The sequence below is a fragment of the Lissotriton vulgaris genome, chromosome 4_1, assembly GCF_964263255.1.
Source record: "Lissotriton vulgaris chromosome 4_1, aLisVul1.2, whole genome shotgun sequence".
NCBI lineage: Eukaryota > Metazoa > Chordata > Amphibia > Caudata > Salamandridae > Lissotriton > Lissotriton vulgaris.
The window spans coordinates 1452555581-1452580595 of NC_141691.1; the positions used below are offsets into that span (position 1 = coordinate 1452555581).

A 25015-nucleotide genomic window follows, 5' to 3' on the forward strand; every position below is an offset into this window, starting at 1 on the left:
TATTCACTCTCCCTGTACTCGAACAAGATTGTCACAATTCAATTCAAAAACTCCTTTCACTTTGCAGTCTGATAAAAAAAAAAACACCAATGCCATTTTAAAAAATAAGCATCAATTTTCAGAAGTCGTAGCCTGACATTTGACCTCTGTCTTTGAAGGAAGCAAGTGTGAAAAGATAAACACAGAATTTAAAGGCATCTTTATTTATTGCTTGGACTTTCTCAACTCACCGAAAATTTGCTTGCGACCGACTGTTTGGGAAACACTGCCATAGTCAACTGTGTCAAATGCAGCTTGATTTGTCTAATAAAAGTGCATTCACACTGCCAGCGTTTGCTACTATGCTCAAAACGTATAACAAGGCCAATGTTAGATTCAGGAATCCTGCCTGGACAGAGGCCACCCTGGACATCATCTAGTCAGTACATAATTTGTAAAAGAGTGAGTGCTAGTTCCCAAAAGGTCGCTCAAACTTGTAGCAGATGCTATTAAATGTTGATGCACCGAATACCAAGGCATTGTAGTCTAGAATCCACCTCATGCGTCTAATCCACTACCAGGGACTCCCAACCCCTTTTTTGGCACACTTGCAGATTCTTGCGTACTCCCTTCCTGGCGGATGATGCTGTGCAAAATGACCAAAACCATTAGCAAAGCCAGTAGGTCTCAAAGGATAGACTTATTGGCTTTGTCCTGTGTGCATATTTATTAAACATTTCTTTTTGCTCCAGGACTCCCCTTCTGCTTTTACTGTGCATGCCCTTATAGGATGTTAGGTTTAATTACTAAAAAGGAAACCCTTATATTTCTTTTAACCTTTTGTCCCTTTTTGACTGCTCTCCTTCTGCCTTTTGCTTTGCCTCTTTCCTCCTGAAAAAGATGACTTGTATCTGCCCAATTTTAGATTCTTATATTTTGAAAGATCATTCCATTTGTCCCCACGACCAGTTTAAACCAACATAACAATAATGTCTTTAAAACACAATGCAAGTCCTTCCTAAAATGCTTTACCATATCATACCATACTAAACAATAACAGACTATACCATACCGCATTATACAATCACAAGCAATACCATAACATGTTATACTATACAATAGCAGGCTATAGCATACCATACCATACCATCACAAACCATACCATACCATCACAAACCATACCATATAATGACAAACAGTACCATACTATAGAATAACAGGCCATACCAGGGACACTCTTGAGTAGCTGAGCGCTCTGAGTCTCTTTAACATAACATACCATACTTTGCAATGACAAGCCATACCATACTACACTATATACCGTATTTTCCGGCGTATAAGACGACTTTTTAACCCCTTCAAATGTTTTCAAAAGTCGGGGGTCGTCTTATACGCCGGACACTAAATTTTGATGAGTGGAAGCAACGCTCCACCGACGTGGAACCCTCCAATATGACCTGGGCTCTACTCGCGCGCTCCACTCCCACGTTTACCGGTTACATTAATCAAAAATTGCACATGATTTAGTGCACAGTTACTCACCGGTACAGTCCCGCGTCTTCATCCTAGAGACACAGCGCAGTCCCGCGTCTTCATCCTAGAGACACAGCGGTGTATTCGCTGATCTGGCGCCATAATCCTCACGTTTTCACGTTCATCGGAAGTAGAGGAGCGTCACTAGCGCTCAGTTCATGGACATGGAAAGGGGACTTCAGAAGGTTCCAGCCGGCGGAAGTGGGGGTCGTCTTATACGGCGAGTATAGGACGAAACCTACATTTCATCATGAAAAGTAGGGGGTCATCTTATACGCCGGGTCGTCCTATACGCCGGAAAATACGGTAATAATAGGCCATACCATGCAATGACACACCATACCATACTTTGCAATGACAAGCCATACTATACTACACAATACAATAATAGGCCATACCATGCAATGACACACCATACCATACTTTACAATGATAAGCCGTATCATTCTTTACAATGACAGGCCATACCATACTATTGAATGGCAGACTATAACATAACATACCATATCATACCACACCAACATAACTTTAAAATTAAAAACCTTATCAAAGCCAATAAATCTCACATAGGCAAGACCTGTTGGCTTCTTTTCTATTGGGAGGTGGTATGTCTGTTACATTTTACGTTTGCTTTCTTCACTTTTGAAAGGGGGTAAATAAGAGCTGCTTCTAAGCAGAAAACCTGCTATGTTTTAATTAATAATAACCTGGGAACTACCCTTTCATTGTAATCATTTTGCCTATACATTAAAGGCATCAGATGTATTTGGAAATTACTGCTACACTATATTATGTGTATACTGTGATCCTCAATGATGAAGAATTCAGTTTTAGGAAGACTTAGTGAAATTTAACGCATTGCATTTTTTTTGTTTTGCTTGCTTTGTTCCATAGGCAGTTCCACCACACATGGAGGTTCTAGATAATGCGAACCGTGTTGGAGGTGGCATAAAAGCATGGGAGGATGGTACAATGGTATCCAACGGCTATCATAATGGCATCAAAGGCACTTACAATCATGGTCACAGTATGATGGAAAGAAGATGGGAGGAAGGACACCTTCTGCAAAGTGCAGCTGGAAACACGTTTAGTGCTGGAGGTGCAATAGGAGGTGCAATAGGTGCAGGAGCAGTGGGAGGTGGAGTCATGATAGCAGGAGGAGGGAGCAGCATGAAGGGTGCAGGCGCTGAAGAAAGCTATGGAGCTGGAAGTTATGGAGGAGGAAGGATTGAGGCAAATGGAAACTTTGGTGGCGCAGGAGCTCTGCAAGAAAATTTCATTAAAGAATACTTCAGTGATGTAAGTATTGCCTATAAATATACCTGAATCAAATTAATGTTGGTTAGACATTCAGATTGTAACTGTTAAAATATGTATTTGCCCTTACTCTGAGCCTGAGTCTACAATGGTATTTGGTATGCTAATAATCGTTAGGGGAAAAGGGGATCTTTTAAGAGCTTTCAGGTTGTTGAGTGGTTCCGGTATTACAAGGTTCTCTTCAGATTCCTAAAGCCAAGGTACTCTTTTTAGATAGTCATGAACTAGAAGCCTCAACTTTGTTTTGTCATTGTATTATGTTATAAGTTTTGACATTGTGTGTCTTAGTTTGCATTTCCAAAAACGTTAAGGCTGTTCTGGTGGCAGTCAAACAGTTTTTTTCCAACCAGTCATCTTTTCTTGTAATCTTTTCAAAGAGTTTGCAAGATTTTCAAAGAACATTTATAATTTTTCACTTGGGTTGACAGACAAAACAATCTCAGATGGATCCCTTGCCTGACTGATGTGTAATACTGAGAGCCACAGGAAAACTTTAACATAGACTCCTGCTAATATAAACAGCATACCTGCTGTCCAAATAGCCTTGAGCCGGAAAGCATATTGGAACAATGTGGAAAAAATGTGTTCAATCCAGCCACTCGTGGATTTGATGCCTCCTCATTCTTTTGCATATTTTTCTCTCTGTCTTCCTCTGACTTGCACCCCATGTTTTTTTCTAGCAATTCCCCTTTGCAGGACTAATGTCCCCTTTGCTGTGCCAGAAAAGACTCTGCCAGGCCTTATGCCCAGAAGTGATACAAGATGCCCAACAAAGGTGCCTGCAGTCCTGTTAGTGTTTACTTTAGATGTAGGTCCTTCCTGCTGCTGCAGTATGTGACAGGAAAACTCCATGCAACCCATGTTTAAACCAGGGCAGGTCCGTTACTTAGAATTGGATCTACAAGCTTTTTTTCTGGTAAGGCACCCCAACATGCTGTTGCATTGAAATCTTCTAGCTCCAATTATTTGAGAAAAGAACTGAGACACTTTCTGCGGTTGCTATGTTCACAATGGATTAATGTTACCTTTTACTAAGTTTCCTGTCTGAAAGTGTATCCATATCAAATTTACCTTTCTGTAGGTGTGCACCTTAGTGGTGGGAGGCATCATCTAGTCAGTGTATACACTGCAATGATCAGATGACCACAATTCTAGTAAACAAAATGCCCACAGGGGCACTTCATTTGTCATATAGACTTCTCATTATTAACTTAGGCTTACTTTAATCTTCTTTGAGGTTTCATTTTGCTTTTCCCCACAACTCTCTCTGCATGCTCTCCTTTTTGCATTGGTGTCTTTTCCATGGACCTTATTCGCTGTTAAGAAAATGATTGATTGCACAACTGGCACACGTTTCCACTGGTCTCTGTAGTCCTACATAAACCTCCTTCAGCGAAGACCTTCCATCGACAACGGAAAAGCATCTGTCATGGAGTGTGTCCCAGTTGAGCTCAGTCTAGCTAGGGAAGTCTTCAGGCTGTGTCCTGTGATTTACCCAAAACATTCCATTGAAAGTGACAGTGTTGACTACAATGGCAGGTCCAGCATCCTGGCTGACTACGACCACATCATTGATGAATTCTTTTCCTTTTTAGCTACCGTTGGTAACACAGCCTGGTTATTGGGATTCACCTTTGAAGGCTTCTGCTCAGTTGCAAAAGCAAATCTATATTTTGAGCAACAGGCTGCTGATCGCGCCAAAGAACAATACTTGGATACAGTATATAGTCGTGTGCAGTTGGATGTCTGCATCAATCCTGAGTACGAGGAAGAGGCTTATTAAGGAGACTTAGACTTTTAGCAGGACTGTGAAGTTTATAACCTGCAAAAGTATCCTACTAGCGGTCAGTAGCAATGTACCAGTTGCCTTCATGCCAACTTTGCAAGATCTGATATAAACTTCAAAATTGCTTCCTCAACTCAATCAATCAGGAGTTTGTTAAAGCGCAACTACTCACCCGTAAGGGTCTCAAGGCGCTAGGGGTGGGGGGGGGGGTGCAGGTTCCATTCCATCAAGGAGGGGGTCTGTCGAAGAGCCAGGTTTTGAGGTTTCTTGCGAAGATGGGGAGCGATGTTGTCTGTGTAAGTTGGAGCGGAAGGGCGTTCCATGCTTTGACCGTGGGGAAGGAGAAGGAGCGGCCTCCCGATCTGGTCTTTCTGGTGCGGGGGACCTCGGCGTAGGAGAGCTGGGCTGATCGTAGGGTCCTTTGGGGTGCATGGAATTTGAGCCGGCTGTTCAGGTATGCTGGTCCGGTGCCGTGGAGGCCCTTGTGTGCGTGGGTGAGCATCTTAAAGGTGATTCTCGCCTCGACGGGGAGCCAGTGGAGTGTGCGCAGGTGCTGGGAGATGTGGCAGTGTTTTGGCAGTTTGAGGACCAGTCTTGCGGCGGCGTTCTGTAGCTTGCGGATGAGGTTGTTGTTTATTCCGGCGAAGAGTGCGTTGCCATAGTCGAGTCTGCTGATGACCAGGGCGTGAGTGACTGTCCTTCGGTGTTCGAGGGGGATCCATTTGAATGTCTTACGAAGGAGGCGGAGGGTGTGCACACTAGCCCCGCACTCCTTCACCTACCTTTTAATGTGCATGGTCTAGGGGCATAAAGCACAAATGGGGAAGTCAGGAGGAGTATTCAGGATAACTGAAACTTTTAGGAATTTTGCTGTCAAGCCCTCCAGCCAGCATGCCATCCTTTCTTACAAGAACTAGCCTCTTTGCCGTCGCCTTTTATAAATGTAGCGCTGTGTTAACCAGTCATCATGCAAGTATTCAGTACATTGTGTTTGTGGACACTGCAGGAGTAGACTATTTCTATTTTTTTGTACATAATGTCTCTATGAAGTAGTCGAAGACATGGCTTATGATGACATGATGTTGTGCAAGAAATGTATCTTGTACCTGATGCAGATCACAAGATGTGCATGATGTAAATCGGTCAGTGAGCCACTGCTTTTGTCAGAGAGATCCTTTTGCTACTTTCAGTTTCTATTTTTATGTACATAATGTCTCCATGAAATAGTCGAAGACATGGCTTATGATGACATGATGTTGTGCAAGAAATTTACACATTATGCTAGACAGGCTGCAGAAAGATAGAGAAAATGACATTATTCAGCATGGTAGAGGTGATGACTGTGTAAAATGCAACACTTATTGTCCCTCACAGATAAAAGGTTCTTGTTCCTCTGAACAACTCTTAAACCTTTAAATCTTTAATCTCACCTTTAAATCTTATCTTGTACCTGATGCAGATCACAACATGTGCATGATGTAACTTCTTCTACTCTTAGAGCTGAGATTTTCATGAAAGTCTTATAGTCTGAATTCAGCACCTGAGCGTAATAGGACGGAATGTATGAAGCTCTGTGGTTATACTGAAGAAGCAGCTACCTATGTTATGCCATCTATTAATGTAATAACTGCACTTTCACAATGGCTTTATTAACCTTCCTGGTTTCTCAAATTTGCTTGAAAATGCACAATTTTTCTTCTCTTTTTAAAAAAACCCTGTTATAGGGTTCGGGATCGCTCGCTGCGCTCGCTCGCTACGGTGCAGTATGCAAATCAGTTTGCGCCCCACCACTTTCAAAGGTCACCAGCCGCCCTTGCTACCAGGGGATATATCAACTAAAAGCACTTGTCCTGCCTTTTAAATACACTGCCCCCTGTCCATGGGTTGTCCAGGGCCCACTCTAGGGGTTATCTATTTGTAATAAAAGGGAATGGTTGGGACAGGCAAGTAGGTGAACTTGACAGGTCTAAATGGCAGTTTAAAACTGCACAAACAGACTCTGCAGTGGCAGGCATGATACATCGTTAAAGGGCTATTTAATAGGATGGCACCACCAGTGCTACAGACCCACTAGTTGCAGTTAATTTATAGGCCCTTGGCACAGGTAGTGCACTTTCTATGAGTAAACTAAATATGCCAATCATGGCTAAACCATTTGTCATATTTAGGTACAGAACACATGCACTTTACTTTTGTCAGCAGTGGTAACCTGCTCGGAGACCTAAAGCCAGCATATTAATGTAGACACCAAAAAGAACATGATCAGATACATATATCCAGAGTTACGGATTTTAAAAGAAAACATAAATCACAGCAGTTCAATACGGCAGAACCTTTGCATTGCGGTCAATGGCAAACAGTGGTGTGACATTCGGTCACTGGCAGGTCACGTTGAGTGAAACCCAAGGAGGGTAAAGATGATGCGGGTCCCAGAACCAAGCCATGACAGTTCAATTGTACCTGCCCAGTGGAGCTCAAATGCAGAGTCGTCCTGGCTGTCCCTGGTGCTGAACGTGAGCAGTGGATGAACTGCTTTAACTGCTTACACGATGCTGTGCGGGAACCGGGCTCAAAATCTCAACAACTGGGACGCTGCTGATGTTAGACAAAAGTTTTATGGAGTTCCATTTGGATGTAGTGTTGAGTGAAGGTTTTTTTGCTGGTGTGGTGACCAATAAGGCTTGTCAGCTGTAACTACAGCGGATGGTTACTTCAGCGTCCGGAAGTTCATGGGAATACAATAGCTTCCTGAAATTTTGTGGAGGCAGGGAAAACAGTTCCCACAATACACTAAATCATCTGGATTTTGGACCACTAGTACCGGGGGGGGGGGGGGGTGTCTAGAGTTGCATTTGGCTCTTCAATGGGTCCCTCTGTTTAGGGGACCAGTATTTGGTCGGGGATGAATCAGTCGTGCAGCTACAGGAAGGTTGGCACTGGTGCAGAGCATCACGTCTTTAGTTTCTGCAGACTCTGGCCCTTTCTGTGTCCTTTGTTGCAAATCTGATCAGAGCTGGTGGCAGGGTAGCCCTTTAATCCTACATTTAAGGGTGTTCGGGTGTGTGTGCAAGTGGCCAAAGGGCTACTAGCCAAGCAGCTAATCGGTCCCTAGGGTGACCACATTCGCGTGTGTGTCACATTTTCTACCCGCAACCCTCGAATCTACTACTTTTAAAAATGGTAGAAACCTTCCTATGCTGTACAGACCAAGCAGCCAACCCTAGAAATGTGGCTAGCCTTCTTGCTATGTACATCTCCTAAATACCTAATGGTCCTGGGTGCCAATGTGCCTGGGGGCAGGCTGTTTCCTCCTGTGGGAGGCAGCCTGGTGCATATCACCGGCGGTGAAGGCTTTGAAGCGCAGCACCTTGATGTGTCACTTCATTAGCCATCCTGTCACGGAGGGAGGTGTGACTGCCTTCTCGTCCGGGCTATTGTGTCTAACTCCTGGGAGAGTTAACACCCCCTGCTAGGGGGTCAGATTCCTGTCTCTGTGCCAGCAAGCGTGGGCTGCCAGCCAGAGCACAGGAAAGGCTGGGGTAACCAGGTTGGCAACCTTTCTACCTGGGTGCATGCCACATCGTCCTTGACATGGGAATCAATTCAGGGAGGATGAGGCCTGTTGTTTGATACCAATATTTAAGGGGTATCATAATGGCGCTGCCAACCTCTGGTTTGCCCTGTGTGCCAGCCCATTATTATTATTATTATTATATTTCTTATATAGCGCCAGAATCGACCCCCAGAGGGGTATCTCCGCGCTTGCCTTGGGAACCCGTCCTGGTTTTTCCCTATGAGATAGCCCCTACAGGGCATCCCCAAGGTGAAAGCCAGGCATCCCGCCGCGAGGGGGCCGTTGTGGAGATTAAGCAAGCTTAATGCCCAGAGTTGCAGAGTGTGAACCCATGATTAGGTCAGGCACCGAAGCGAGAATTATCGAGTCCGTGGACATTTGAGCTCAACGCCCTGCCGCGTCGGGATTCGAACCCTGGTCCCGGGTCTGACCTCTGCTTCAGGGTCTGCCTGCTCTAACCAGTGAGCCACACTTCTCCACAATGTTGTTCTATGGTCCGTCTATCACTTATAGTGTCCTTAAATGGTAAAGGCCACTATATGTTGCACTTACATGTCCATACCTTTAATGTAATGCAAGCCCCTCATGGGCTTTAGGAGGCCTTTCTTAGGGGTGACTGGCACATATTAAAAATAGTGCATTGACTTTGGCACACATGGTGAGGGCAAAGTAGATTTAGATCAGTTTATACTGCTCCTACGGTCTGCAATGGCAGGCCTGCTGTCAGTAGTTTACTTGGGTCACTCAGGGTAGCACAAACGCTGCTTAAGGCCCATTGACCAATTTAACACCCATCCCCTGGGTACCACTGGTACCATATGCAAGGGACTTTTAAGGGGGTTAAAGTACTTCGCCAATTGGGATTACCAATTCACACATCAGTTCTAGTGGGAGAACTCTGGCACTGGGGCCTAATTTGTAGGCATGAGTGCACTGTCAGTCAAAAACCAGCATCTAGTCATCCAAATAAGGGCAAATAGTGGGGGGCATCTGCAAAATAGCCTGGTTTCTTACACTCACTGTGGCGGTTGCCCATCCTGGTACAGGGACCTGGTGAGACTGTCAAAATGTCCACCAATGCAGTTCAAGGACCATCCCAAGCACCTGTCCAGATCTAATGGACAGGTCCTCCAAGACAACCAGAAGTCACTCAGCTAAACTGCTTCGTTGCATTCCACTTAGAGTTCGATTATCTCTGCTGATAGTAGTGAGAAATTGGCACAATTACGAGCACCTGCTACAGCAAAGACTTATGCCACTAAATGGAAGCACTTCTGTATGCGGTGCTAGTATACAAGATGTAATCCTACTTTATGCAGCCCCATCAAGAACCAATATACTTATTGAACCTGGCACAGGAAGTCTCAAATGCTCGATATTTAGGAGAACTAACAAATCATCATCTTTATTCTTCCAAAGAATCTTTAATTTTATTAGGAAACTTTATATGGCTTTTTATCATGCTGTGCCAAAGAAGTTACTTGAAGTGTGAAGTCTGACTCTCTCAACCAATCCATAGAGCACAAATAAATACATGTTGGGTGTCTTTCGTTATTAGCTTCCATTTCAGTGAGGAGAGTTGGAAAGCTATGGATATTCGCAATTCAAGAGCTGTACCTCAATGTTTTTTTTCAAAGAACAAGGTCATCTTGCTCACCATCCCTAATTTCATGCCCACTGTCCCATCAGAATTTAATCTAAATTAGTTGCTTATTCTTCATTCTTTCTTTTCCAACTCATCTGTGTCAGCAGAAAGACCTTTGATACCTCAAGTTCTACGTGGACAACACGAAGGCTTTTGCCCTTAGGGTGAGTTCATAATTTCCTTTATCTAAACAGTCTGGGTTCATCCATTATTTAAGCAAGGGATGTCCCGTTGACAGCCTCAATTATTTTTTGCCACAGTAAAGATAAGTGCCTGCATCAAAGCAGAGTGATGGCGCATTCCGCAAGAATCATTGTGAAGACTGCTTCACTGTACGCTGGAGTAAGTATGTAAGACATTTGGTGTAAATCCACATAGAAAGGTAGGCACACTTTCAATAAGTACTAATGCCTCTGTGCCTGGAGCAGCCAACTCCTCAGTAGGTCAAGCAGGTCTTTGTAACCTGTCGCTTTATTTATATCCTGTTTGCTGTTATTAAAACATATGAATCTATGAAAGATCCAAAGCAGGAAAAGACTTTAGTTGTAACTCCAGCTTTGGTGCCTTTTATAGATTAATATTCCACCCTCCCTCATTCTCCAGTCAGTCTCTCTGGGTGTTCTATGTATCCTTCACAATTGTGCTATGAAATCTGATATATTGTGACCTCTGGGTGAGTAGAGCTCTCCACACCTCCACCTCATTACTTGATGTCTGGGATGTTTTGTATGAGGTGGATACACTGCTAAACAAACACTGCAGTTGTGTCTATGGTCATTTTAATACTGGTAACTGCTTTACAACAGCAATTCATTAAGGCATGTGAATGTACAAAAAATTTAAATGTTGGAGAACTGGAGTTACACAAAGGTAAGAATTTTTCTTTTCTTAATCTGGGACTGGACATTGTTGTTTGTCCTTTCTTTTGTTCAACCTAATTAAGTAAAGTCATATTGTGTGAGGTGTGTCTGAATGGAGATACGTTTTCAAACCCTACCAGGTGTCTGTGAGTGTCTCTTCTGCAAGCATGCCTTTCAAGTAAAAAAGAAACATTTGTTACTAGTGCAAATGCCAAAGATTATCCTATATGGATTCAAAGGATTTGAGTCCTGAAACAACATAGTGTGGCTTATCGAGCATCTCTCTTCCGTCCAAGCAGTAAAAACATTAAGGTTCTTGGTGAGAGAAAAGACTTCATTGCACAGAGTAAATGCATGCTTGTATTGTGCTCTCAGCTCGTGGGAATTTGACCACCTCCTCCCACATTGAAATGACGTTTACATAAAATAAATTTGATTGATTATTCTGGTTGTGGATTCCACACTTTCTGAATATCCTAGAAGGTAGACTGAATCTGGAAACGTTTCAATATCGCCACTTTGACACTGGAAATGGCATCCTCATTATGTCACTGGAGCCACAAAGCATCCCGGTACTGATTCAGTTTCCCTTTTTTGTGCCATTAGTAGGAATCCAGAGCTCCTCTCCCCTCAGGAGATATGTTGACGTTTATAGACCTCTTTTCTACAAGTCTCTTTTCCTGTTGCAGATATTCGCATTTCTCCCCCATAAAAGGTCAGGGTTAAGCCACGGACAAACTCTGATGGACTCATTTCCATTAGGGATCCACATGAAATTTTCTCTGGGGCCTTGAGATCAGACCACAATGTCAAGCCATGCTGTTCCTGTTGCAGCAAGCTCCCCAAGGCAATAATAGAGCAAATTGCCAAGATGTTCATGGCCTGTACTCAGGACAAATGTCACAGAACAAGAACATTGAGGCCAAAGTCCAGGTACCTGCAGGAACCTGCAATCGCCACAGTTTTTAAAGTCCTTGAAACATAGGTTCTAAAGGAAAAAGCGCTTCTCTACCAAAAATAGGTTCTGAAACTGCTAGCCTTTCCTGCAACTGCTTTCTTTGGAGACGGATCTTGTAAAGGACCCCAAAGTGTATCCGGTATGTGCGCTTCCTCAGATCGGACTCCAATCCTGGACAGACTATTGTGTCACCGAGCTCAAGGCCCCAGCCCAGACAGCCCTACTCAAGAGTTCTGAGCTCCAGGAAATTATCCAGCACTTTATGAAGTTATATTTGATGTCATTCTTCTTCATGACATGGTCACCTCTGGACCGCCTGCTGGCCCCATTGTTCTAATGGGACACGCCTAAGGAGTCCTCCTGACGCCAAATCTTGCATCTCCATTTGCTCATTTGCATTGCTGTCGGTTACTTGAGCCCAGATTTTGGCTACGTCATCAGCACCCTCTTCGGGCATGATGCCACACTCTACTGCACCACCTCTAATGATTGCATCAGGCTTCTTGCCTGATCCACTGCTTTCTTTGGCGCCATAAAAAACATAATGAGCTGGGCCCATGTCTACTTGTCTAGCTCAACAACTGACACCATCTGCGCCTCAACCTTCAAGACCCGCCTCATTGCACCTCATGGAGTAGGGCCGAACCATGCCAAAATACATATGATGGGGATGAGAAGTCTGACACTAAACTAGATTTTGCAGGTTTTAGAGGTGATAGTAGTGTGGATTCCTCAACAGAATTGGAGCTGTATTGCCCAGCTGGGTTATCTTCGTCTGTGGTCACAGCTTATCAATCCATCATAAAAAAGCAACCTCTGGTGTAACTAAAGCGAACATCGTAATGGAAGTACTTAAAACTAACACCCATGCTGTAGAGCAGCAAAGAGGCTATCTGCTTTTTCAGAAGATTTGCAGCTTCTCAAGAGGCTTCGCCTTTTGAGGGAGACATTGCATGCCTCACAGCAACAACCACAGACAACCCATTGTATAAGCATAACGGAGGTCTTATCCCCAGCAACCTGAGGGAAGCAACCTTAGTTCCCTCTTGGAACACAGGATGCCAGTTTATTTGAAAGGTTTTATATAGCACTGGCTAGACCCGTGAGTATCAGAGCGCTTTACAGGAGCGAAAAGCAGTAGAAGAAATATTAAACATTTGGTCAGGGTAAAACATAACAGTCAATTACAGCACCAAACATAAGTATGAAATAACAAAAGGAAAGGGGGAAGAGATTAAAATGAGAGGGGGTATAAGGGTCAGACATGGTCAATTAAAACCAAAAAATCAAATTATAAAAAGGATGGGGAAGAGCAATTTACATGAGGAGGGAAAAAGGTGAGGCAGTTGAACATGAAGAGGGGGGGAGGAGGGTAGGACAGTTGAACATCAATTAAGACAAATTCAAATTCTAAAAAAGTGGGACGGAGAAGAGCAAATTAACATGAGAGGAGGGAATAAAGAGAGGCAGATTTATGAACGAGACAAAAATATGCAGGTGGGGCTCAAGCGGTTTAGTAAGGTAGGGGGCTAAAAGTCTGGATGGGGTAACGTGAAATAGGCAGTTTAGTAGTATAAGTGGAGGAGAACAGGTTTAAGGGGTAGAAGAGAGAAAATGGTGGGAAGACATCGAGGAAAGTGATGGGGTGGACATAGAAAGAGGATGTGGGGAGGGGGTTGAGGGGGGAAGGAGATCAACATTAGGAGAGGAGGATTGTGATGTGGGACGAGGGGTGGAGAAAGGGGGGACTCTAAGGATCACCAAAGGAGGAGAGACCAAAGTATTGGTTGAGGAGGTAGGATTTAAGATCTTTTTTTAAAGCTGAAGTAGGAGGGGTCACTGCGCAAGTCCGTTGAGAGAGAGTTCCAGATGTTCGGGACGTTCCCGGAGAAGGAGCGAGATTGGGTGGATTTCTTTTTAAACAGCGGGGGATAAGGAGGAGGAGAGTATTAGTGCTTCTCATCGGTTGGGAGCACCCTGCTTTGTTTAGTCTCTTTGTAAGGTATGAGGGGGTTTCCTGGTAAAGAGTTTTGTGTTTAATGCATGCTGTTTTGCAGTGGCATCTTCCTTCAATGGGAAGTCAGCTGAGGGCTTTGAGGAAAGGAGAGATGTGACCAAATCTTTTACAGTCAGTGGTGAGCCTTGTCCCCAGGTGGAGAACCGCTCTCAGGGGGGCAAAGTGTACTTTAGGGGTTCCGGTAAGGATAGCGTCGCCATAGTCGAGTTTAGACAAAACTTGAGATTGGACCACCCATTTAAAGTCCTCTGTTGGAATGAAGGGTTTTATTTTCTTGAGGCATCGGAGGATGAAAAGGGCTCCTTTTAGCCAAATTTTCTATATGGTCACTGAGAGTAAGCTTTTTATCAAGAGTGAAACCGAGTGATTTTGCGGAGTTGGATACCGAGAGCGGGCAATTGAAGGCATTAAGGTCCGTGATCCAGCTTTGGATGGGAGTCGGTTGTTTTTTTGAGAAAAGAGGATAATTTTAGGGTTAAGTTTGAGGTAGTTAGAGAAGAACCAGGCTTGGATTTTACTCCGTGTGATAGAGTGGAAGTATGTCCGAGTGGGATCTAATCTTGTAGTAGAGTTGGGTATCATCGGCATAGAGTTGGTAGTTGATTCCTGCTTCTTTCAAGAGGAGGGTAAGGGGTTCCATAAAGAGGGAGGGGGAGAGAATAGAGCCCTGGGGGATGCCCAGGGATACAGGTGTCTGGTTGGAGAGGTAGTCTTTGATTTTGATTTGTTGCGTTCTATGTGGAAGGAAAGAGGCAAACTATTTTAGGACCTGACCATTGAGGTCAAAGCGGGCTTTAAGTGAATTCAGTAAGGAGGAGTGGTTAGCAGTATCAAAGGCTGCAGAGAGGTCAAAGTGTATAAGAAGGCAAGTCTCATCTTGGTCAAAGGAACCTTGGATCTAATCAACCATGTTTAGCATACCCGTTTCTGTACTGCAACCTTTTCTGAAACCTGATTGAAGGCAGATGAGTAAATAGAAATTGCAAATGTGTTTGTCCAATTGGAGCAAAGCACATTTTTCAAGGTCTTTAGATGGAAGTGGGAGGTTAGATATAGGGCGGAGATTGTTGAGATCATTGGGGTCTGCAGAGAGGTTTTTCAAAATGGGTGTGATTTGACTGAGTTGAAGGGAGTCCGGTACGCAGCCAGTGGCAAGGGAGGAGTTGATGAATTGGTCCAAACCGGGGCAATCATGTGGTTTAGTTTGTGAACAACGTTGGAAGGGAGAGGATCTTTAGTGTGCGATGATGGTTTTAGTTTAGAGGAGATGTTGAACACTTCGAGTTCAGTCATAGAGCGAATATTATGCCCGAAGGCATTGTATTTACGATGAACGTTGGAAGGATTGTCACAGGAGGCGTTTGTGATGGTAAAGTAAGTGGGAGGATTAAGAGGTAGAAGAGGGGTTAATGAGGGAGGCAAGTTATTGGTAGCGTTAAGGGCATAGGGGTGGCTGGACAGGACAAGAGGAAGATGGAAGGATTGGTCAATTTTGTAGATTTTACGGATATATGATGTTACAACGCGTACTTTTAGCACGCATACCATTACCACGGATTTTTTACAACGCAGGTCATGTTACAACGGATACCATTACAACGCAAAAAACTACAACGCAGATACTATTACAACGCATACCATTACAACGTAAGTATAGGTAAGTATATAATATTAATATATATTGTAAATAATTATTTATGTAATATTTAATTTAATTAATAATTATTAAATTATAAAATAATTATTTTAATGAAATTTTTATGTTATTATTTGTAAATATGTTAAAAATACCCCTGTACCCCAAAACCCAAACCCAGCCCTAAAACCTAAAAATACCCCTGTACCCCAAAACCCAAACCCAGCCCTAAAACCTAAAAATACCCCTGTACCTCAAAACCCAAACCCAGCCCTAAAACCTAAAAATACCCCTGTACCCCAAAACCCAAACCCAGCCCTAAAACCTAAAAATACCCCTGTACCCCAAAACCCAAACCCAGCCCTAAAACCTAAAAATACCCCTGTACCCCAAAACCCAAACCCAGCCCTAAAACCTAAAAATTCCCCTGTACCCCAAAACCCAAACCCAGCCCTAAAACCTAAAAATACCCCTGTACCCCAAAACCCAAACCCAACCCTAAAACCTAAAAATACCCCTGTACCCCAAAACCAAAACCCAGCCCTAAAACCTAAAAATACCCCTGTACCCCAGCCCTAAAACCTAAAAATACCCCTGTGCCCCAAAACCCAAACCCAACCCTAAAACCTAAAAATACCCCTGTACCCCAAAACCCAAACCCAGCCCTAAAACCTAAAAATACCCCTGTACCCCATAACCCAAACCCAGCCCTTAAACCTAAAAATACCCCTGTACCCCATACCAAATACCACCACAAATGTTAAACTTACCTATAATAATACTTACGATGTAATGGTATGCATTGTAATAGTATGTGCGTTGTAGTGTATTGCGATGTAAAGGTAAGCGTTGTAAAATGACCAGCGTTGTAAATGTATGCGTGGTAATGGTATGCGTTGTAAAAAATCCGTGGTAACAGTTGTATACCAGATTTTACCTGTGAAGAAGTTAGCAATTTCCTCACATCTCTCTATTGAGGCCAATAGTTTAGGAGGGGTAGAGGTAGTTTGTTTTCTAATAATGTTGATCAGTTCTCTGGGCCTATTTTTCGAACTCGAGTTGAGCTCGGAAAAAGGAAGCCTTTCCAGTTAAACTGTGTGTTCGAGGCAGATGAACTACAGTTTACAGACTATGCATAGATCGTCATCTGGTGTTGGGACCGGATGTTTTCACTTTGTTGTTGTCGTGTAAGAAGTCTTTGGAAGTCAAGAGATAGGTGGTGACTCCAATGGACTATAGTACGCATGGGCATCGACTCCATCTTCAGATTATTTTTTTGCCGCCATCGGGCTCTGATGTGTTTATCGCGCTCCAGTTCTGTGTCATTACCGTACTACATATCGACACGCAATACTTCACCCATTCTTCGGTATTGTTTCGATCGCGTTTCCCATTCGATGCGCATCTCTACAAACTTAAATTCCTTGATTCCGGTCGTCGACTTAGGCCTTCAGGCCTATCTGCGCCATCAGGCCCTTTGGCAAATGGAAAGGACTCCTTTCAAAAAGTGGCCTCAATGTGGATCCAAGTTTCCACACGCTGATCTTCACGAGGTGTGTAACCTCTGCTTTTCGCCCGAGCACGAGGCCAAAGACTTTCCAGCTTGTGCCAATTTCTGTTCAAGAAAACAATACGGGACCTTCTGGCTCTAAGAACTATGACTCGATCATCGACATCGATACCGGACGAAATCTTCCAAGAAGGCATCAATGTACCGTAGCAGGAGCAAATCGAAGAGGGAACCCTTAGCGCCTCCGAAGCTGAAAACTCCAGGGCAGCGGGTCGAAAGTACTGACGTCGACCCCTCCCCCCACACATTCATAAAAAGGCTTCGGTAACACCTTCACCCTCGGGCCTAGGTGCACACCGGGACAAAACTTCCAACGCCTGCCTTCGGGCCCGCAAAGAAGTCAACACATAAGCCTTGAGGCGACTGGATCGAGCCAGCCTACCGTCGGTACTGAAACCCCATCCCCGGCACCGAAAACAAAGGACAAACCCAAAGAGAAACCACTGTCTTTGCACCGAAGTCTGGTTCCACATCGGCGCATTCAGCACCGAAATCCATTGGCACTGAACCTTCGGATCCGAAAAAATCATCGGAACCAAACAAACAACCGGTTCCGAAGTCCCCAACTAAACCATCGGAACCCAAGAAAACACCTGATTCGAAACCTAAGGAGCATAAAACAACTCCAAAACTTGTGCCACACAAACAAAACATTCCAGAGGAGGAGGTTTTTCGACCAGTTCCAACCCAAAAAACTCTCGAAGTAGACCCAGACACAGGTTACCTTATAGTTAGTACTTCCAACAAAAGGAAAATGGGCAAACCTGCACCAGCTCCACTCCTTTAAGAAATCCTTCTCCACCTCATCCGCCACACCACATCTCTCCTATCCCATCTCCAGTACCCTCACAATCTCCTCCACCCCAGGATGATGACTACTTTGGGGAGGGAGATGATGATGATGAACCTTTAGGGCAACCTTATCATCCCAATATCCCAAATGACCCATGGGACAATTATGGCACACCAGATGTTCCTTACCAACCACAATATGATATCTACCCATCTAGACCATCCCCTCCAGAGGACTCTATAGGATTCACTCAGCTCATACACAGAGCTGCAGAATACCACAGTGTGAATGTGCACACAGACCCTATAGAAGATTTCCTCATGGACCCTTTTGGACCATCTCAAAGGTCCACTTCCATTCTCTCAATGTTAAAAGGGGGAATCAAACACGCTCCTGAAATCTTTAAAGATCCTGTGAGGGCTAGAGTCATTAACCCCAGAGTGGAAAAGAAATACAAGTCTTCCCCAGCTGATCCTTTTTACATTAAAGGGCAGCTTTCCTTAGATTCCTTGGTAGTCTCCAACGCCAGGAAAAGGGCTAACTCTCAGACCTCAGGCGATGCTCCACCTCTTGATGAGGAGTCAAAACTGTTGGACGCATCTGGTAAAAGAGTAGCGTCCCAGGCAGCCAACATATGGAGAATTGCCATACAAAAAGGGATGATGGATGGAGCGTTTGAGCAAATCAAATACTCACCCCCAGTCAACTGATCTGGGTTTAATCCATCACCATTCTTTAGCTCACTCTGCCACCCCAGTTCAGCCATGGCCATATGCACATCATTCTGACCCTGTGCCTTATGTGAACAGTCCAGCCCGAACTGCCAAGCATTCCCTGGACCGGAAACAAGCATCCTGGGACCGGTTTCGGGTTCATAACCCTCATCAGCCAGGCTATCTTGAATCCAGTGGCAAAGTGAGCAAGGGACTCACGTCTGAGCATACCCTGCCACACTTAGGGCGAACAAAGCGATACAAAAGGGGATGATGGATGGAGCATTTGAGCAAATCAAACACTCACCCACATTCAACTGATCTGGGTTTAATCCATCACCATTCTTTAGCTCACTCTGCCACCCCAGTTCAGACATGGCCATATGAAAATCAGTCTGACCCTGTGCCTCATGGGAACAGTCCAGCCCAGCCCAGCCCAATTGCCAACACATCGAGAATTGCCAACACACAGGCTTTGCTGGCTAGGTATAATAGGGCACACTATGACGAACTAGAGACCCTACTAAAACACCATCCAGATCAATATAAAACAAGGGCAAATGATCTCATCCAGGAAGGGAAACTTATAACTAATACATCTATTCGATGTGCTCTGAATGCTGCAGACACAGCCTCCCGAGCTATTAATACCAGTAAACCAACCCTTTGACCAGGAGCATTTATTTGGGCCTAGTGTAGATTCATCTCTAGAAAAGATGAAAAAAGATACTGATACTGCCAAATCAATGGGAGCCATGCAATTGCAAACTCCTAGAAGTTCCTTTCGCCGCTCCTCTTATAGGGGCACCCCTAGAGGTTTTACCGCTAACCACTCTTCCACCTCCTATAAAAATCCCACCCAGACCTCCTCTACCAGAGGTTATTACAGAGGAGGCTACAGGGGCAATATTAACAAGGGTAGAGGCAAAACTATCAATACTCGCACTGCCTCCTCCTCTAAACAATGACTTTCCTCCACTCCCCCCGGACCATTATACTCCGGTCGGGGAAGATTACTACAGTTCCTACCTGTCTGGAACACCCTTACCACGGACAGGTGGGTGAGCAAATCATCCAATCCGGTTATTATCTGGAGCTCACTTCAAATCCCCCAAACATACTACCCAAACAGCGTCCAATGTCAACAAGAGCATTTAACCCTTCTAAAACAAGAGGTGCTTCCCCTCCTACAAAACATGCAATAGAACCAGTTCCCCTGCATCATCAAAACACAAGGGTTTACTCCCTGTATTTTCTCATTCCAAAGAAGGATGGAACCCTGAGGCCCATTTTGGACCTCAGACCATTAAACCTCTACATACAACCAGACCATTTTCATATGGTCACTCTTCAACATGTCCTTCCTCTACTCAAACAAGGCGATTTCCTTGCCACCTTAGATCTCAATCAATGATACATTCCCATTCACGCTGCTCACAGGAAATATCTTCGATTTGTAGTGGGCGGACAGCATTATCAGTTCAAGGCTCTCCCATTCGGAGTCACCACAGCAGCCAGAGTCTTCACAAAATGTCTGGCAGTGGTAGCAGCCCACTTAAGAAAACAAAAAATTCACGTCTGCCCATACTTGAACGACTGGCTCATAAAAGCCAAGTTGCATACCCAGTGTGTAAATCACACACGCACCATAATCCAACTACTCCACGACTTAGGGTTTACAATAAACCTCACAAAGTCTCACCTCCAACCGTCCCACATACAACAATATCTAGGTGCCACAAAAGGCACCTCAAAAGGCGTTGCATATCCCAATCCAGCCAGGATAACAAGAATGCAAGCCCTTACAAAATAATTCCATCTGCAACACTAACTTCCAGCTATGCAGCTAACAGGGATGATGGTCTCTTTTATATTCATAGTACCTCATGCATGACTCCCGATGCGCCCCTTACAGGAATGCTTAGCACGTCAGTGGAACCAAGCTCATGGTAAGCTAACAGATCTGGTGTTGGTGGATGGCTGCACACATCGTTCTCTGCTGTGGTGGAACACCCAAAACCTTTGCAAAGGGCGATCGTTCCTAGAGCCGGTTCCACAGATCATGCTAACAGTAGACTCATCGTTCACTGTCTGGGGAGCTCATCTACTACATCCCACCATACAGGGCACATGGACACCTCAGCAAAAGCTACTCATCATCAATCATTTGGAGTTACTGGCAATCTTTCTGGCATTAAAATCATTCCAGAAACACATATCAGGCAAAGCTGTCTTAGTGCTGATGGATGATATAACAGCAATGTATTATTTACAAAAGCAGGGGGGACGCACTCTCTGCCACTCGCTCAACTAGAACAGAGCATATGGAGGTGCGATATTCCTCAAAACATATAGCCCAACATCTTCCAGGAATACAGAATCAAATGGCAGATCTGTTAAGTCGTCAAAGCCAACAGAATCACTAGTGGGACCTTCATGCCCAAGTTCTTCAACCGTTTTTCCAAATGTGGGGGCATCCTGCGAGATATCTCTTCACCACACATTCAAACGCAAAATGCCCAAGCTTTGCCACCAGATATTCAAACACATTGTCCAATGGCAATGTGATATGGATGAATTGGTCAGGCAGATTTGCATCCGCTTTTCCGACTCTCCGACTCATTCCATTACTGCAACTACCGTCACTAACACTGATCCTAGTTGCTCCAACATGGACCAGGCAACCATGGTACACAACATTACTGGACCTATTAGAAGTCCCGCACCAAAAACTACACCTCTCCCCACAATTCAACACAGAACAATGGAGAGATCAGAAATCCAGATCTAGCACAGCTCAACCTAGCGATCTAGTTCCTGAAGTCCTAGAATTTGCTGGATCGGCAATGGGCGGCAGCAGGCGGAATGTAGGCAGGTTGCAAACCCCAGTGTCATTGAGTAGGCCAAAGCTAAGAGCACATGGTAATTAGCGGTAAAGCAGAGGAAATCAGGGCACAACCAATTTTGTGGCGCCACGGGCAGAGTATTGTCGATAGTGGCTGAGATACAATCTGGTACCTGGATCGGCAGGCGGCATAAAGGCAGGGCGTGGCCCTCAGTGTCAATGATTAGGCTGAAGCTTAGTTAGAGGCAAGGATGTGGGGATGCAAGCACTGCCATTTTGTGGAGTACCGGGGGTGAACACTTGGTGGCGGCAGAGAGGCAGGCTAGAACCGGGAAAAGCCTCCGTGATTAGGCCGAAGCATAGATAGTGGCAAGGCTGTGGGGATGCGAGCACCGCCGTTTTGTTGAGTACTGGGAGGTGAATACTCTGGCGGCAGAGAGGCAGGCTAGGACTGGGATATGTAACAGGTGGAATGGAGGCATGTCGCAAACCCCAGTGTCATTGATTAGTTTGCAGCTTAGAGCACACATTAATTAGAGGCAAAGCAGAGGGGATCGGGGCACCGCCAATCTTGTGGAGCCACGGGGGGGGGGGGGTCGTAGTATCATCAACAGAGGCTGATAGGAAAAACTAGTACTTGGTTCATGTAACAGGCGGCCTGGTGCGACGGTGCGGACCTCAGTGTCTGATTTGGCTGAAGCTTGTAGCACACCAGACTGAAACCGTTAATTGCCAGAGCTTGGGGGAAGGGGGTTAGACATGACCGGTAGGCTCAACGCTAGGTTAGGCTGTAGGCTGTGTTGGTGGGTTGGATCAGATGGGATCACCAGATCCTGATGGTCAGGCAGCCGCTCGAACAGCGGTAGGCCAAGCGGCCGTGACCTCGGCCGATGGAGACCTATACAGAGATGATCTGGGATTCACCTATTTGAAGAGTATAAGGCGGGGGAACCACAGGGATAGAGTAGAAAAAAACAAAGGCTGTGGGGAATGGGTTACCAGATCCAGAGGTTGGTTAACTGCTCCCCCAGCAGGAGCTGAAACAACCAGGTATCGCCATTTTGCGGTGGACGAGGTGGAAGGAAAAATGTTGGCAGTATCGACGAGGCAGTCAGGACGAACAGGATATGCAGCTGGTCGTGTTGACATTGAAGGTGCAGACCACCCCAACACGATCCAGCAACAAACTCCAAAACAGGGGGAGAGGGGGCAGAAACAACAAGAGCAGAGTCCTTCAAAGCTCAATAGGGGCACAAGTGGATTTGCCGCTCTAAGGCCCGTTCATATACCCAGAGCAGTATAAGATGTTGCGAGGTGCGCCTACCCCAGGTAGACACAGACTTGTGGGGAAGCGTTGTGGTTCTGAGGCCCACACTGCACCGGTCCTTCTAATGGGGGCTACGCGCACCAGCGACTCTGGGAGCACAATCCAGGAGGCTCAGACCTGCAGGAGAGAAGCTCGGTTTAGTGGCACCCACTGAACCGGTACTTCAAGTGAAGTGCTTTGTGCACCAGCCATTCAGGGAGCACACTCATTGAGGGGGTCAGCGTGCGAGATGGCGAGAGGTTCATCGGGCTCTAGGAGATGGTCCCGCAGGCATACCACAGCACCTTGTTGTTAGAGGCGGCGGGGATGCTGTACGTCCTGCAAGGTGTAAGGAGATAGATCCAGGTAGTCGGTGGTCGAGCGTACAAGATGGCGAGCGGTTTCTCGGGCTCCAGGAGACAGTCCCTTCAGGCTTAATCACAGCACTGAATTGTCAGGATTGGCGGGGATGCTGCATGCCCTGCAAAGGTCTCCGAGCATTCCATCCAGGCAGGTCCAACAAAGACCTCTGAGAGATCGATCCACTCAGGGAGCTGCAAGGCAAAGGAGGCGAAGGCGCATCCGGAGTCAAGGAGATCTTCTTCGCTAGCAAGTCAAATCTTGGGCCCAGACATTCCGGTATGTTGCAGTAGGAGATGTAGAAGCAAGGGGAAGGCGGATGGTGGGGTTAACTGGGATATAAACCGATATGGGAGAGCTCCTACTTATCGGCCATCTTGTCATTATTACCAATTATCGCTAGTTGAAGGATGAGTATCCTTCTATCCACAGGCCTGGAGGGCCATCACTTCAGAGCAGTGGGTCCTGAAGATTGTGGAAGGGTGGTGTGTCCTACCCTTTCTTCAGCCCCCATCCGACCACCTACAGATCCTTCAACTGAAGCTATAAGTTTGAATCCAAGCAGAAGCCAGGGAGATGGTGTTGGAGCAGGAATGGGGCATGGGGTGCTATTCCCAGAATTTTCTGGCTCCCAACAAAGATCACAGCATGGGTCTATTCCCAGAACTTTGGGTTCTGAACTGGTTCCTCTCATAGGAAAAGTTCAGAAGGCTGTCCCTGGCTCAAGTGGTGCTCTCACTGGAAGAAGACTGGATGGTGTTGGTAGACCTGCAGTACATGTATTTCCCCATCCCGATCCTGCAGTTCCACAGGAAGTTCCTTTGCTTCATGATAGGGTCCATTCACTACCAGTTTGCTTTCCTTCCATTTGACTTAACTTCAGCACGACAAATCTTCACGAAAGTGGTGGCTATGGTTGCAGACCATCTTTGAGGATAAGGGATTCTTATATTCTAACAACAAAAGAACCAGGGGTCTATAACGGAGCTTCAAGTACTCCGAGCTGCTGCAAAACTCCTACAGAAGTGAGTTAGGCGCTAATAGAGCTATATAAGTCTCTATATCAGAATGTGTGCCAGGACAAACCTGTCGAAGGACCTACTGAGATTGTTGGTAAGACCCGTACAGAGATGTGTTGGATTCCCATCAAATAGGTATGTAGATCAAGTGTTCTCATTTGGTCATCCAAAAATGGGGTGGTATGTCTCTTGATCAATGAGACCCATCCATCGCCCTTACTCAATTGGGTCGCACCATCAATCGCTAAGGTACCCATGAACAAATGATAAAGATGGGATCGAGTGCAGTGCAAAAATCAAAAGATGTGTGAGTTAAAAACAAGGGGTAAAAGGATCAATAGGCGAAAAACTCTAATGTAATTTGTCCTTTCCCTCAAACAAGCAAGAACCATGCAGAGGAAGCAGTCTAAACATATAACTGCATTTACACTGCACTTTACACTACTGCACTTATATTCCCCTACTTTGAGGACTGGCGCCTCAAAGTCCGCTCTCAAGACATAGTCACGCACAACATGCAGGTCAGAGCGACATTGCTGTTCGACCTGTTTTTTCCATCAAAAAGCCATATTCTCATCTGGTGCCCTCTCAGCACATCTTGTTTATGGGGGCAGTATTGGATACAATGTTGAGAGCGATTTTCCTCTCCTTAGAGGGTTCAAGCGATTCAGGCTGATTCTGATGTTTCCTAATCGAAAGCATTCTCCATTCTTGATGCTCCTTGGTCTGCTAGTTCTGCTAGCTTCCTGCATCTGTTAGCCACTCTCACATGCTGGCCCTTGGGTACGTGTGCTGGGCTGTCAAATTCCCTAGAGCCCCTTATTTGTTTTTTAGGGTTCGTGCTCTGCGTTGTCGCTCAGGCGAGAGCCCTTTTGTACAGGGTCTGAAAACGGACCCTGGAATCGCACACGCTCGTGCGCTTCTTTTTGGGTTCCGATATTGGGCTTTGTGTGTGTATTTTTAAAACAGAGCACGCAATAGGCCAAAGGCGGGCGCATTGCTCCGCCCATGGTCGGTTGGTGTCTTACGCGCACACAAAACCCATACGTTTTCAATGATCGTGCCCAGACACGGCGTGATAATTGAAAACATATGCTCGCACTG

The 25015-nt window shown here is 45.3% G+C and overlaps 1 protein-coding gene across 1 annotated transcript in view; it reads left to right on the forward strand.

The window, feature by feature from the left end:
• Positions 1 to 25015, forward strand: part of LOC147724096 (desmoglein-2-like) — a 396529-nt gene that overhangs the window by 352383 nt on the left and 19131 nt on the right. The window contains exon 14 of the mRNA XM_086965676.1: positions 2407 to 2811. Coding sequence (XP_086821802.1) covers positions 2407 to 2811 — 405 coding nt within the window. The remainder of the gene's footprint in view (positions 1 to 2406; positions 2812 to 25015) is intronic.